This window comes from Psammomys obesus, unplaced genomic scaffold (genome assembly GCF_907164565.1).
Source record: "Psammomys obesus unplaced genomic scaffold, mPsaObe1.curated_primary_1811, whole genome shotgun sequence".
NCBI classification, from domain to species: Eukaryota; Metazoa; Chordata; class Mammalia; order Rodentia; family Muridae; genus Psammomys; species Psammomys obesus.
In genome coordinates, this window is record NW_026590707.1 from 2416275 (window position 1) to 2430996 (window position 14722).

Sequence of the window (14722 nt, forward strand, 5' to 3'; positions counted from 1 at the left end):
TGTGTGTGTGTGTGTGTGTGTGTGTGTGTGTGTGTGTGTGTGTGTGTTTGATGCTGGGCATTAAAATCAGGGCCTGATTCATGGTAGGTGAACACTTTATCACATGCCCAGGCTAGCTAAGATGGTAAAAATTAGTTTACCTCTAAACCCTAAACATGTTCGAGAACTGCCTAACACCAGAGTTCAATATGACAAGAAGTTAAATTGTTGGTTAGAATAGCCATTAAGAAAAGATAAATCAGTATACAAAGGAATAGTGTCATATTAGAGTGCCTTCACATTAGTTACAGTAGCTAGCAGAGTCACATGAGGTACCACGTTGACAGACATTTACCACACTAGTTCTTTCTACTGAAGGGTTTTGGGATCACATGATCATATTTCCAGAGAAAGAACTATTTTAGTAAGAACTTTTGCAAGCTGTGCTTCTAGAAAACAAAACAAACAAAGAAGCATAATTCAGTCCATGGGAGAAATGTCAGTGGACTGATAGGACATATCTACTAACTCCTTTTGAAGAATTATTTTATATAAACGTTCAGAGAAATAACTTCTATTCCTCCCCCTTCCTCCTTCTTCTTTTTAATGAATGAGGTTCACTTTTGGAACTAGCATTAGAAAGCACTACCCATGTGCATCTTTCACATAGGAACTTACGAAGAATCTGAAATAAATTATAGGCCAGATTAAAGGTTTTTTTTTTAACTGTACACATATATTTAAACAAATGGACATAACCAATATATGTGATGATCATGAAAATCTTGTTATAGTAAGGATCATACTAGAAAACAGACAATCCATTAGATTAATACAGTTGGTAAAAAGAAATGAAATCCAACAAAATTTTACAGAGGAGCCGTAGCACCTTTTGGTAGCCTAGGAATGAAAATGTCCCTAATGTGATTAATATATCTACCAAAATGCCTGCTATCAATTATATGTTAGAAGCATTTCTTTTAAGTTCAGAGACAAGACCAAAAATGCCATGAAGGTCAGTTTTTGTCAACTTGACATAAACTAAAGTCACCTAGGAAGAGGAAAACTTAACTTAGGAATTGTCTCCATTAGGAGACTTAGGAATTGGCACATTTTCATGATTACTGATTGATATGGGAAGGCCTAGAATGCTGCAGGCTGTGCAGCCTCTGGGCAGGTGTTCCTGGGTTGTATTAGAAAGCAAGCTCAGAACGCTATAGAAGGCATCCCTGTAGGCAGCATTCTGCCCCCTGCCTGCTTCAGTTCCTGCTCCGACTTCTCTCCATGATAGATTTTGATGAAAAAGTGAAAGCCAAATGCACCCTTTCTCCCACAAGTCGCTTTTGATCATGGTGTTTATCCCAGCACCGAGAAAAAAACTAGAAGGAAGGCAAAGATGTTTGGCCATACTTCCACAACATACCCAGTTTTCTTCTCACTCCCCTGGACTGAGTCTGAATTATCTCACATTTTCTAGACTGCTCTGTAACCTTCCAACTTGACTTCCTGATTCTGCCCTGGCTTTCTTACACTGTTCTAACTATAGCTGGAAGATTGAGTGTAGTTCAATGTGAGGGGAATCGAGGCGTTTCTCTAATCTAAGCATGTCAGCAACTCTCTACCACACTGTAGACTATAAAGACTTCACCTTTTATTTCATCTGCTAGTGTTCTTGCTAGTATTGTTCTATCTACATAGTTTGCTGTAGGACTTAGACATGCTAGACAAGCCTCTACCTCAGGGTCTTCACACTGTTGTTTCTTCTGCTCTAGTCACCCTTCTCAAAGATATACAAACTGTATTTTTTTTACCTTCCTTTACACGTTTTTTTTTTTCTGTTATATCTTTCTTATTTAAAGTTAGAAATGATTTCCTTATTCTCGTGGCACGCCCTATACTTCTTCTTCCTTCTGTAACATTTTTATTTTTATTGTACTATTCATTTTGTTTTATTGTTTCTTTTTCAGAGGGTAGATGTTTTATCTACTTTATAATTCTATATACTCATCATCTGTAACTACCTAACAAAGTAATTGATTGGTAAATTTTAGTTTAATGCACTTCAGAAAAGGTGTTTCTTTAGGCAGGAAATATTGGCAAAGTTCAAGGAGAAATAAATTTGTTACATATGTCTCACTTTTCATAACTTGAAAAATTATAACTTTCATTAGATGTCTGTTTTTTATTTTATTTTTTTAATTTTTTATTAATTACACTTTATTCATTTTGTATCCCCCCATAAGCCCCTCCCTGCTCCCCTCCCGATCCCACCCTCCTTCCCCTTTCTGCATGCATGCCACTCCCCAAGTCCACTGATAGGGGAGGTTCTCCTCTCCTTTCTGATCTTAGTCTATCAGTTCTCATCAAAATTGGCTGCATTGTCCTCTACCGTGGCCTGGTAAGGCTGCTCCCCCCTCAAGGGGAGGTGATCAAAGAGCAGGCCAATCAGATTATGTTAGAGGCAGTCCCTCTTCCCATTACTATGTAACCCACTTGGACACTGAACTGCCATGGGCCACATCTGTGTAGGAGTTCTAGGTTATCTCCACGAATAGTCCTTGGTTGTAGTATGAGTCTCTGGGAAGTTCCCTGTGTTCAAATTATCTTGTTCTGTTGCTCTCCTTGTGGAGTTCCCATCCCCTCCAGCTCTTACTATTTCCCACTTCTTACATAAAATTCCATTCACTTTGCCCATCAGTTGGCCATCAGGCTCAGCATCTGCTTTGACAGTCTATACTGCAGAGGCTTTCAGAGGCCCTCTTTGCAGGTTTCAAGGTTGTTTCCTGTTTTCTTCTGGCTTTCAGAGACCCTCTGTAGCAGGTTCCGAGGTTGTTTCCTATTTTCTTTTTCTTCTGATGACCATTTCTGTTATGCCTCTTTCTGCAAATTTTAAATCACAAATTAAATTTTATAATGCCAAAAATTATATATGTAAATATTATATTATATATATATTATATATATATATATTGAAGTATAGATTACAGGTTAAAATCTTTATATTCCTTACAAATATATAAAATTATAAATTGCAGTATGACATGGTTTAAAACTTGCTGGTGAATAAACATTTAAATCTTTTATCAAAATAAATTTCAAAACTAAACATTTTACAAAAAGTTGTTCCAAGATGGAGGCAACCATTGTCTACCATATCTAAGGGAAAAATGATCAAAGACTGTAAAACCTGTGAGCAAACAGGTGTTTGGATCCAAAACACCAACTTTGGTGCTTACCTGAGTGGAGGGGACACCTCAGGAGTTGGTAATGATCAGATCCAGGACCCCATGGCCATCTCTCTGGTTCAGGAGTCACAAACAATGAAGCCCCTGTCCTTTCCACTTACTCGAGAGAGTGCAGGCCTCCAAGTCCAGGGACCCTCCACTCCTCTGGATTTCTCCCACTTCCCTGAGGGCAGCATCTGGACTCGTGGGACAGGATCCAAATCTCCAAACCATGGTTCTACTGGTCCCACTGTGGAGAACAGGTGGACAATAAAGTCATAGGGTTCCAGATTCCAAGATGGCAGAGCCCATACAAATCTGAGTCTGAGGAACACAGTGTCTGGTAGGTGTGTAGGCTGCAGCTCCAATGCCTTCTGAAGCACCAGATATCCGGTGATTGCCACCTGAGGCTGTTGCCTGCCCCCCTCCCCGCAAATTCCACCTGAGGTGCCTGTGCTCCCTCAGCTACCACCTGAGACTGCCAAGCCCTTCTCTTCAAGGCCCATGCCCTCACCCCTTACACTTGAAGGCACTTGTGCCTCTGCCATTGAAGGCTCCCATGCCCATGCCCTGCCCTTTAAGGCCCCTGAGCCAGCCACCTGCCTTCCTAAACTACCGCCCCAGTGTGTTTGCTTTTGTAATACTGGAACCCATTCATGTTCCCCTGGAACTCTCTTGTCATCCTGAAGACTATTGCAGACTCTAGACTCCAGAGAAGGGTGGATCCAGTTTTCAGTGGAGGTTCAAGGAATAAACAGCCAAGGCTATGGACAACCAGATGGCTAAAGGCCAGCATAAGGACACAATCAACAAAAACCAGAACATCTGGCTCCACCAGAACCCCCCCCCAAAAAAAACAATGCATATTCTAATGTAGGAGAAACACAGAAAAATGACCTTAAATGTAAATGACAACTGAATATGTAGTAAGAACTTTTTTCTATTTCTTTACTTATTTCCAAACAAGCATGTCTCTCACTGTGTATGAATCTCAGATAAATATTAAATTCAAAGCTAATAAGTATAAAAATATGTTCAACACATGTATCTTAAGCCAAAGAGTCCTTTTTTATTATTATTTTACATCAAGTGTGTGGTAAAAGTTTTTATTTTGAGAAAATCATTTCAGATTTTCAGTAATAAAAAAGGCTGCCAGACAACTCCTTATAAATTAAAATATAACTACAACATTTTCTATCTTCTCTCTTTTCACTCCAACCCTTCCCACACACCCCACACATACCTTTTCCCTCTCAAAAACATGGTCTTTTTTAGCATTTATTGTTGTGTATGTACGTGTGTACGTGTGTGTATGTGTGTGTGTGTGTGTGTGTGTGCATAGATACATAAATACAGCCTGCTTTGTTTCTTTAGTGTTAGTTGTATGTTTATGATTTCAGGATGACCACTTGTTACTGGATAACTAATAAGGGCGCTCATCTCTGGGAAAGAATGTTTCTCTAGTTCTTGGTAGTTGCCTGTAGTTCTTCATCTTTTGTTGGACCATCATGAAATTTCTTTCTTCCATTTTAGCATGTCTATTAGTGTTGTACTTCTTCAGGTCTTGTTTAGATATTGTTTAGATATCACAGCTGGAGTTCCCCTGTGACAACTCTTGAGGTTCCTCATTTTTTCCAATATTCCCTTGATGTGTCTGCCTTCATTCTTTTCCTTCTGTTTCATCTTACAGAATAATATACCCAAAATAAGCCTGGATGATAATTACTGTTTCATGAAAAGTAATTTTTATTCTGCAGCTGAAATTATTTACTTTTCCTTTGAACTTCGATATGCCATTTAGCCTTCAATTTTTGGTACTTAATCAATTCATTATAAAAGTAATTAAGATATAGAGATGATCATAGTACAATAAAAGCTGTCTTGATCATTTTGTAATTTATTCTCATAGTTCATAATTTTTGTTTTCACTGTGAGACAAAATCTTTTTTGTTATGAGCCAAAAAACAAATATAGATAAACTAGTGATAATCATGTATTTCTGCAAATAAAAATTAAAGGAGATATGTCACAAAGTTTTCATAGAATTTTAAAAATGTGATAGGTGAATTAGGTTTTCACATAACACATTGTAGAATGAACAAGGCAATTCAAAAGAACTGCCAGCCACTTAACCACTAAGCATCATATCATTTTAAAGAATATTTTTGCCTTTGCGTGTTTGTACAATGTACATATGTGTATATTTGCATGTTCATTTTTGTAAGCAGAGGCATATCTATGCCATGGCATGAATGTGCAGTTTTGAGGAAACCCTTAGGTGTCGGTTGTTATTTCCCACTTATCTGAGACAAGCCACCTGGGAATCTGGCCTCAGGGGATTCTCGTTTCTCCAGCATGACATAGGAGCCCTGCGATTACATACATGTGACCGTGTCTGACTTTTTTCTTAGTTCCAGTACTGCAAACTCAAGACCTCATTTGTGCAACAATACTTCTGTTCCCAAACCATCCCTCAGAATTCATCCTCGGCAAGGCAGTCAGCCAAGATCAATTCATATTAACCTGAAATGTCTTTTTTGGTGGTTATTTTATTTAATTTGTAAATATACTAACAGTATTTTGTATGAATGAGCTGTGTATAGTCAGTTTTGCATATGTATATCAACATCAGGTAATCTAAATCAACAAGAGTCTGTTAAGACTTTTTTGCCTTCAAAATATTTGTATATTACTACACAGAAGTACTGATATAGAAGATATGTTATGATTGGGGTCAGAGTAAGAAGTACCTAATTGGATTATAGCTGCATTCTGACTGTTCCATGAAAACTAATCAATTTTTATTCACATGGCAAGAAGCCATTTGTCAAGAATTGTAGAAAGTGTGTTATTCAGGTCTTAAATCAATATGCACATTTATTGGGTATTACATACATATACTACTTTTAAAAGTAGATAAGATAAAAAGTAACTTTTAATTTCTTTTCTGCACCACGGGTTTGATATTTTATTGCTTTCATCAGTGTCCCCGTGTATGAAATGTATCATATCATTTATACTGTATCATTTTATAATCTGTACAGAGTATTTAAAATATCTTAAATAAGTAAAAATCTGCATTGTCCCTTAAAACATGCTTTTATTTGTACAATATTAATAGAAGTTGAACATAGGCTACATTATTGTGGTTTATTATAAATTTGATGTGAATTTAGATACATACTTTTAATTCAACAGTGGCTATATAACTAGAAATATTTGACAAGCAAATGAAATAATTTTAATATAATTTCACCTTTATTTTATGAAGAAAATGTTATCAATACAATATTTATATTAAGACTAATTGAATATTGTAATTGATTTAATAAAGTTCTATAAATAGTATAATTTTGTTTATATTCAGCATTATTTTTACCCACCACTCTCATTGCAAAAGAAACCCTTGTCTTTGAGAGAATTCAGTGGTGTTATTTACATTAATTTATATGGCGTGGTTAAAAAAATGCTAGCTCCTTTACTTAATGGGATTCTTCCCTTGTTGCAGTGCAAACGGCTGCACCAGGAGCTTCACCGTCTGAAAGAGCAAAACCAGACTTCTGCAAACAACATGAGACATCCGACTGCTGAAAACAATCAGGAACGTGCTCTGAAGGTAAATGGCTGTTCCTTCTTGCAGGCAAATTAAGGTTGTAAGCCCTTGGTGCCAGCTTTCTGTGCTGCATATATCAGTTGTGTACATTTCAGCAAAAGTGAGCTGTGCTGTTTGCCAACAACTCCTTCTTTAAACACGGATACAGCACCCTTCTGTTATGGTATTATTTTATTTCATGTATGGGTACATGATAAAAACATATTTCTGAATTTTGAGAGGTTGTATATTAAAAACTTCTGGTATATATTCATTGTCTTGCTGGTTTTAGATTATTAGCTTTTGTACTTAATAAAAAGTGGTCACTCCGAAAGAAATAATAAATCATCAGCCTATACTTTGTAGCGACATTTATTGTAACAATTTTAAATGTATTGTTGTATTTGTGACCCAGAGAACTGACAGTCTGTGAAGTAGATGTGAATGTGTTTGGAAGTTGCAGCAATACTTAAAATGTGGGAAGGAAGGGAGGAAGGAAGGAAGGAGGAAGGGAGGGAGGGAGGGAAGGGAGGGAAGGAAGGAAGGAGAGAAGGAAGGAAGAGAAAAGAAAGAAAGGGCAATGTTTTCAACTAGAATTTGAAGCAAGTTAGGAAACATTTTTTTTTTATTTCTTTTTAGTTACATTTTGTTAACTCTGTGTCCCAGCTGTATCCCGCTCCCTCATTCCCTCCCCAACCCCACACTCCCTCTCTGGTCTCCTCCCTGCCCCTTTCCAAGTCCCCTGGTAGGGGAGGACCTCCTCCCCTTTCATCTGACCCTGTTTTATCAGGTATCTTCAGGGCTGGCTGCAAAGTCCTCCTCTGTGGCCTAACAGACTGCTCCTCCCCTGGGGGGGCGGTGTCAAACTGCCTGCCCTTGAGATCCTGTTAGAAATAGTCCGTGTTCCCCTTACTTTGGAAAACTACTTGGTTACTGAGCTATCACAGGCCACATCCGAGCAGAAGTTCTAGGTTATATCCATAGATGGTCCTTGGTTGAGTGTCAGTCTCAGAAAAGACCCTGTGCCCAGATATATTTGGTCCTTGTAGAGCTCCTATCCTTTCCATATCATACTAACTTCCCTTCTTTCATATGATTCCCTGCACTCTGCTGAGGGTTTGGTTATGAGTCTTAGTGTCTGCTTTGAAACACTGCTAGGTAGAGTCTTTCAGATGCCTTTTGTGGTAGACTCCTGTCATAAGTTCAATGCACATCCCATTTGTCTTTCTAAATGAGGATTAATCACCTTCGCCTGTGTCCACTTTCTTGATTATCTTCTTTAGGTGTGTAGATTTCATTATGTTTATCATGTCTTGTAGGTCTATATAAGCGAGTATATACCAAGTTTGTCTTTCTCCTTCTGGGATATTTCACTCAGAATGATCTTTTCTAGATCCCACCACTTGCCTGCAAATTTCATGATTTCCTCCTTTTTGATTGCTGAGTAGTATTCCATTGTGTAAAAATACCACAATTTCTGTATCCATTCCTCCGTTGATGGACATCTGGGTTGTTTCCAAGTTCTGGCTATTACAAATAAACCTGCTACGAACATGGTTGAACAAATGTCCTTGTTATGTACTTGAGCAAATTTTGGGTATATACCTAGGAGTGGTATAGCTGGGTCTTGAGGTAGCACTACTACTAGCTGTCTGAAAAAGCGCCAGATTGACTTCCAGAGTGGTTGAACCAGTTTACATTCCCACCAGCAATGGAGGAGGGTTCCCTTTTCTCCACAACCTCTCCAGCATGTGCTATCACTTGAGTTTTTCATCTTGGCCATTCTAATGGGTGTAAGGTGAAATCTCAGGGTCGTTTAGATTTGCATTTCCCTAATGGCTAATGAGGTTGAGCATTTCTTTAAGTGTTTCTCTGCCATTCGACGTTCCTCTTTCGAGAATTCTCTGTTTAGCTCTGTTCCCCATTTTTAAGTGGATTACTTGGTTTGTTGCTTTTCTGCTTCTTTAGTTCTTTATATATACTTGATATTAGCCCTCTGTCAGATAAAGGGTTGGTGAAGATTCTTTCCCAATCTGTAGGCTGTCTATTTGTTTTGATGACAGTGTCTTTTGCTTTACAGAAGCTTTTCAGTTTCATGAGGTCCCATTTATTGATTGTTGCTCTTAGAGCCTGTGCTGTTGGTGTTCTGTTCAGGAAGTTGTCTCCTGTGCCAATGAGTTCTAGGCTGTTTCCCACTTTTTTTTCCAGCTGATTTAGAGTATCTGGTTTTATGTTGAGGTCCTTGATCCACTTGGACTTTAGTTTTGTGCAGGGTGATAAATATGGATCTATTTTCATTTTTCTGCATGTAGACATCCAGTTGGCCCAGCACCATTTGTTGAAGATGCTGTCTTTTTTCCATTGAATGGTTTTGGCTTCTTTGTCAAATATTGAGTATTCATAGGTGTGTGGGTTTATTTCTGGGTCTTCTATGTGGTTCCATTGATCCTCCTTTCTGTTTCTATGCCAATACCATGCAGTTTTTATTACTGTTGCCCTGTAGTACAGCTTGAGATCGGGAATGGAGATACCTCCAGATGATCTGTTGTTGTACAGGATCGTTTTGGAGATTCTGGGTTTTTTGTTTCTCCATATGAAGCTGAGAATCTTTTTTTCAAGGTCTGTAAAGAATTGAGTTGGTATTTTGATGGGAATTGCATTGAATCTGTAGATTGCTTTTGGCAGGATGGCCATTTTCACAATGTTAATCCTACCAATCCATGAGCACGGGAGATCTTTCCATCTTCTGAGATCTTCAATTTCTTTCTTCAAAGACTTGAAGTTTTTCTCAAACAGGTCTTTCACTTGCTTGGTTAGAGTCACACCAAGGTACTTTATGTTATTAGTGGCTATTGTGAAGGGTGTTGTTTCCCTAATTTCTTTCTCAGCCTTTTTGTCTTTGGTATACAAGAGGGCTTCTGATTTTTTTGAGTTGATTTTGTATCCTGCCACTTTGCTGAAGGTGTTTATCAGCTGAAGAAGTTCTCTGGTTGAATCTTTGGGGTCGCTCATGTATACTATCATATCATCTGCAAATAGTGACACTTTGACCTCTTCCTTTCCGATTTGTATCCCCTTGATCTCCTTTAGTTGTCTTATTGCTCTGGCTAGTACTTCAAGTACAATGTTAAAGAGATATGGAGAGAGTGGGCAGCCTTGTCTTGTCCCTGATTTCAGTGGGATTGATTTAAGTTTCTCTCCATTGAGTTTGATGTTGGCTATAGGCTTGCTGTATATTGCCTTTACTATCTTTAGGTATGTGCCTTGTATCCCTGATCTCTCCAAGACTTTAAACATAAATGGGTCCTGGACTTTGTCAAATGCTTTTTCAGCATCTAAGGAGATGATCATGTGGTTTTTCTCCTTCATTTTGTTTATGTGGTGGATTACATTGATGGATTTCCGTATGTTGAACCACCCTTGCATTCCTGGGATGAAGCCTACTTGGTCATGGTGGATGATATCTTTGATGTGTTCTTGGATTCGGTTTGCAAGTATTTTATTGAGTATTTTTGCATCAATGTTCATAAGAGAGATAGGTCTGAAGTTCTCTTTTTTCGTTGGATCTTTGTGTGGTTTAGGTATCAAAGTGACTGTGGCTGCATAGAATGAGTTTGGTAGTGTTCCTTCTGTTTCTATTTTATGGAATAGTTTGAGGAGAATTGGTGTTAGTACTTCTTTGAAGGTCTTGTAGAATTCTGCGCTGAAGCCATCTGGTCCAGGGCTTTTTTTGGAGGGGAGACTGTTAATGACTGCTTCAATTTCCTTGGGAGATATAGGACTATTCAGTCTTTCTACCTGATCTTGACTTAATTTTGGTAGATGGAATCTGTCAAGAAAGTTATCCATTTCATTTAAATTTTCAAATTTTGTGCCATATAGGCTTTTGTAGTATGACCTAATAATCGTTTGGATTTCCTCAGTGTCTATAGTTATGTCCCCATTTTCCTTTCTGATTTTGCTGATTTGTATGGTTTCTCTCTGCTTTTTAGTTAGTTTGGCTAAGGGTTTGTCTATCTTGTTGATTTTCTCAAAGAACCAGCTTTTTGTTTCATTGATTCTTTGGATAATTTTATTTGTTTCTAATTGATTGATTTCTGCCCTTAGTTTGATTATTTCCAGCCGTCTGCTCCTCTTGGGTGTATCTGCTTCTTTTTTTTCTAGGTTTTTCAGTTGGGCCATTAAGTTGTTTGTATGTGATGTTACGGATTTCTTCTTGCAGGCACTTAGTGCTATAAATTTTCCTCTGAGCACTGCTTTCAGTGTGTCCCATAAATTTGGGTATGTTGTGCCTTCATTTTCATTGAATTCTAGAAAGTCTTTAATTTCTTTCTTTATTTCTTCCTTGACCCAGCTGTCATTGAGTAGTAAGTTGTTCAGTTTCCATGTGCCTGTCGGCTTTTTGTTGTTTCTGTTGTTGTTGATGTCCAGCTTTAGTCCATGGTGGTCAGATAGTATACAAGGGATTATTTCAATCCTTTTGTATCTGTTGAGGCTTGCTTTGTGACCAACTATATGGTCTATTTTGGAGAAGGTTCCATGTGGTGCTGAAAAGAAGGTGTACTCTTTTGAGTTTGGGTGAAAAGATCTGTAGACATCTATTAGGTCCATTTGATTTAGGGATTCTGTGAGTGCTTTTATTTCCCTATTTGGTGTCTGTCTGGTTGATCTGTCCCTTGATGAGAGTGGGGTGTTGAAGTCTTCCACTATTAAGGTATTAGGATCAATGTATGATTTAAGCTTTAATATTGTTTCATTTACGAATGTAGGTGCTCTTGTATTTGGGGCATAGATATTCAAAATTGTGATGTCCTCTTGTTGGCTTTTTCCTTTGATGAGAATATAGTGGCCCTCCTTATCTTTTTTGATTAACTTGGGTTGAAAGTCTATTTTATTAGATATTAGGATGGCTACTCCAGCTTGTTTTCTGGAACCATTTGCTTGAAAAACATTTTTCCAGCCCTTTACTCTGAGGTAGTGTTTATCTTTGTTGCATAGGTGTGTTTCTTGGATGCAACAGAATGTTGGGTCCTGTTTCCGTAACTATTCTGTTAGCCTGTGTCTTTTTATTGGTGAGTTGAGTCCATTAATATTGATAGATAATATTGACCAATGCATGTTAGTTCCTTGTGTAATGGAGTCGATGATCTTACCTTGTTTCATTGCTTGTTTTCTTTTCATTTTTGTTGGGACATTATCTGTATGCCCTGTTTTCTTGGGTGAATTCGTTTTCGTTGGATTGGAGTTTTCCTTCTAGTATCTTCTGTAGGGTTGGTTTGCTGTATAGATATTGCGTAAATTTAGTTTTGTCATGGAATATTTTGTTTTCTCCATCTATGTTGATTGAAAGCTTTGCAGGGTATAGTAGTCTCGGTTGACATTTGTGATCTCTTAGAGTCTCCATGATGCTTGCCCAGGCCCTTCTGGCTTTCATAGTTTCTGATGAGAAGTCTGGTGTGATTCTGATAGGTCTACCTTCATATGTTACTTGGCCTTTTTCCCTTGCTGCTTTTAATATCTTTTCTTTGTTCTGTAGATTTAGTGTTTTGACTATGATGTGACGTGATGTGTTTCTTTTCTGGTCTAGTCTATTTGGTGTTCTGTAGGCCTCTTGTATATTTATGGACATCTCTTTCTTTAAGTTGGGAAAATTTTCTTCTATGATTTTCTTGAAAATATTTTCTGGACCTTCGAGCCTGGAGTCTTCTTTTTCATCAATTCCTATTATTCTTAGATTTTGTCTTTTCATAGCATCCTTGATTTCTTGGATATTTTGTGATTGGAATTTTTCTGATTTTACTTTTTCTTTGAGAGAAGTATCAATTTCTGCAAGTGTGTCTTCAGCTCCAGAGATTCTCTCTTCCATCTCTTGTATTCTGTTGGTGATGCTTACTTTTGTGGTTCCTGATCTTTTCTCCAAGTTCTCCAGCTCAAGAGTTTTCTCATTTTGTGTTTTCTTTATTGATTCTAATTCTGTTTTCATGCCTTGCACCATTTCTTTTATGTGTTTGAATTTGGATTCCTGTCTCTCTACGATGGACTCTATTTCTTTGTTCATTTCCTTTTTGTATGCCACTAATTTTTTCTCTACTTGTGCCTCTATTTGTTTGGCTATGTTTGCCTGTGTTTCTTTAAGGGTTTTGTCTATTTCTTCTTTCTTTACCTCCAATTGACTGGCCAACTCTTTGAAAGATTTGTTCATTTCCTCCTTATGAGCCTCAAATAATTGAGCAAGCATGGCTTTAAGGTCATTTTCCTGTGCTTCTGATGAATTGGAGTATCCATCGATTTGGGGGTTTGCTGGTGAAGTCATGATGTCCTGATTTATGTTGGAAATGTTCTTTCGCCTACCCCTGGCCATTGGCTTATCTGAGACCTTCCCTGTTTGTTTTTGGATTCTGCCGATCAGACTGGTACTGTCTCCCTCTCGAGTCTGGAGAATTCTTCAGGAAGTTGAGAGAGGTCCCATGTCCTTAGCGTATGCTGAGGACTAGCTGTACCTGTGGGAGGAAAGTACGCAGGCGCAAACAGAGGCAAATGCAAGCGTGCGTGCGTGCGTGTGTATATGTGTGTGTGTGTGTAAGTGGGTGTGGGCGTGTGTCTCGAGGGACAGAGTGATGGCTAATGTTGAACCCTTGAGTGTGTGGGAGGGGCTCTGCAATGTATATGTCGCAGGCGCTAGTGATGATTGCAGCGCAATTTCTGGCATTAACTGCCTTAACTCCTCAATTAGACCCACAGAGCAGGAACTTCAATGTTCCAAGTGCCCCTCTGTTTCCCAAAGTGGGTATATGGGTGGGAGGGGGTTCGATGCCTGGCTTCTGTTTTAGAAGAACCCAGAATCAGTGGAGCTGCAGATTCTCAAGGGTGCACTCACTTACAGGCAGGACACTTGGGAGAGATCGGCATATCTGGGCTCTCTGCTCTCTAGTTTGGCCCTGCTTCTTTGATGTGCTCCGCCAGTTCCGTGCTGCTGTCACTGCCAGGTTATGAGGTCTTGCTGCAGCTGGAGATTTCAGGGTGGTCACGTCAGTGGGAATCCGGGTAACCAGCCTTTCTGTTCTCTGGTTTGGCCCTGGTTAGTCTTAAACTGGAGGGCTGATGTGCCCCGCCAGCTCAGTGCTGCTCCACCGCCAGGTTAGAAAGTCCCGCTGTAACTGGAGACTGGGTTGCTAGTCCAGATGCTTTCTGGGAAGTCCTGGGGTCTCTTTACTGTGCTCTCCAAGCTTCGGAGGCCCAGCGCCTGGTGTGTCTAGCTTGTATGGCGTTTCTTTCTGGTTTTGGTGAGTATATAGCGTATTCTCTGTCACTGGGATTGGGCGGGCCGTACCGTCAGTGATGGCGCTCCTGCGGAGCTAGTATGGCGTCTAGCAGACTCGGGCCCTGGGAGGATGGTGCAGCCGCTGCTCGTGAATCTGGGGCTCTGAGACACAGTACTGCCGGCCTTTGCCGATAAAGGGCTTGGGGCTCTGCCTCAGTGGCTGCAGGCCCCAGGCAGTTAGGTCTGCACTGAGAAAGGCGTCAGCTGTGCCAAGGAGGAGGGAGGTCTGGGGGAGGGGAGTGCCGAGAGATCAAAGGATCGTTTCTCACCTTCCCCAAACAAGTCCCTGGGTGACCCGAGACCAAGGTTTTCACCTCCTGCGATGTTCCCTGTTGTTTAGAAAGTCTCTCAGTTGTTTCCCTGGCTTCAGAAGTTCTTCCACTCATCAACGCAGAACTTTATCTCTTCCACAGCTCGGAAACTGTGTGTGCTAGTCGCCATCTTGGCTCAGCCCCTCGTTAGGAAACATTTTATGACATATTTTATCTCATTGTAATAAAGATTTAGTAATCATGAGAAAAACCCATTATATGAGTCTTACTTTTGAGGGGGTATTATAACTTTCCATTCTACCTTTAAGTTATTTCAGTTTTTAGTAGTGTCTCT

General features: G+C 39.3%; 1 protein-coding gene across 6 annotated transcripts in view; it reads left to right on the forward strand.

The window, feature by feature from the left end:
- Mipol1 (mirror-image polydactyly 1) overlaps window positions 1-14722 on the forward strand; it is a 321451-nt gene that overhangs the window by 130992 nt on the left and 175737 nt on the right. For all 6 annotated transcript variants that reach the window (XM_055608715.1, XM_055608720.1, XM_055608719.1 and 3 more), the window contains one exon: window positions 6712-6819. In XM_055608715.1, the coding sequence (XP_055464690.1) occupies window positions 6712-6819 (108 nt within the window). The remainder of the gene's footprint in view (window positions 1-6711; window positions 6820-14722) is intronic.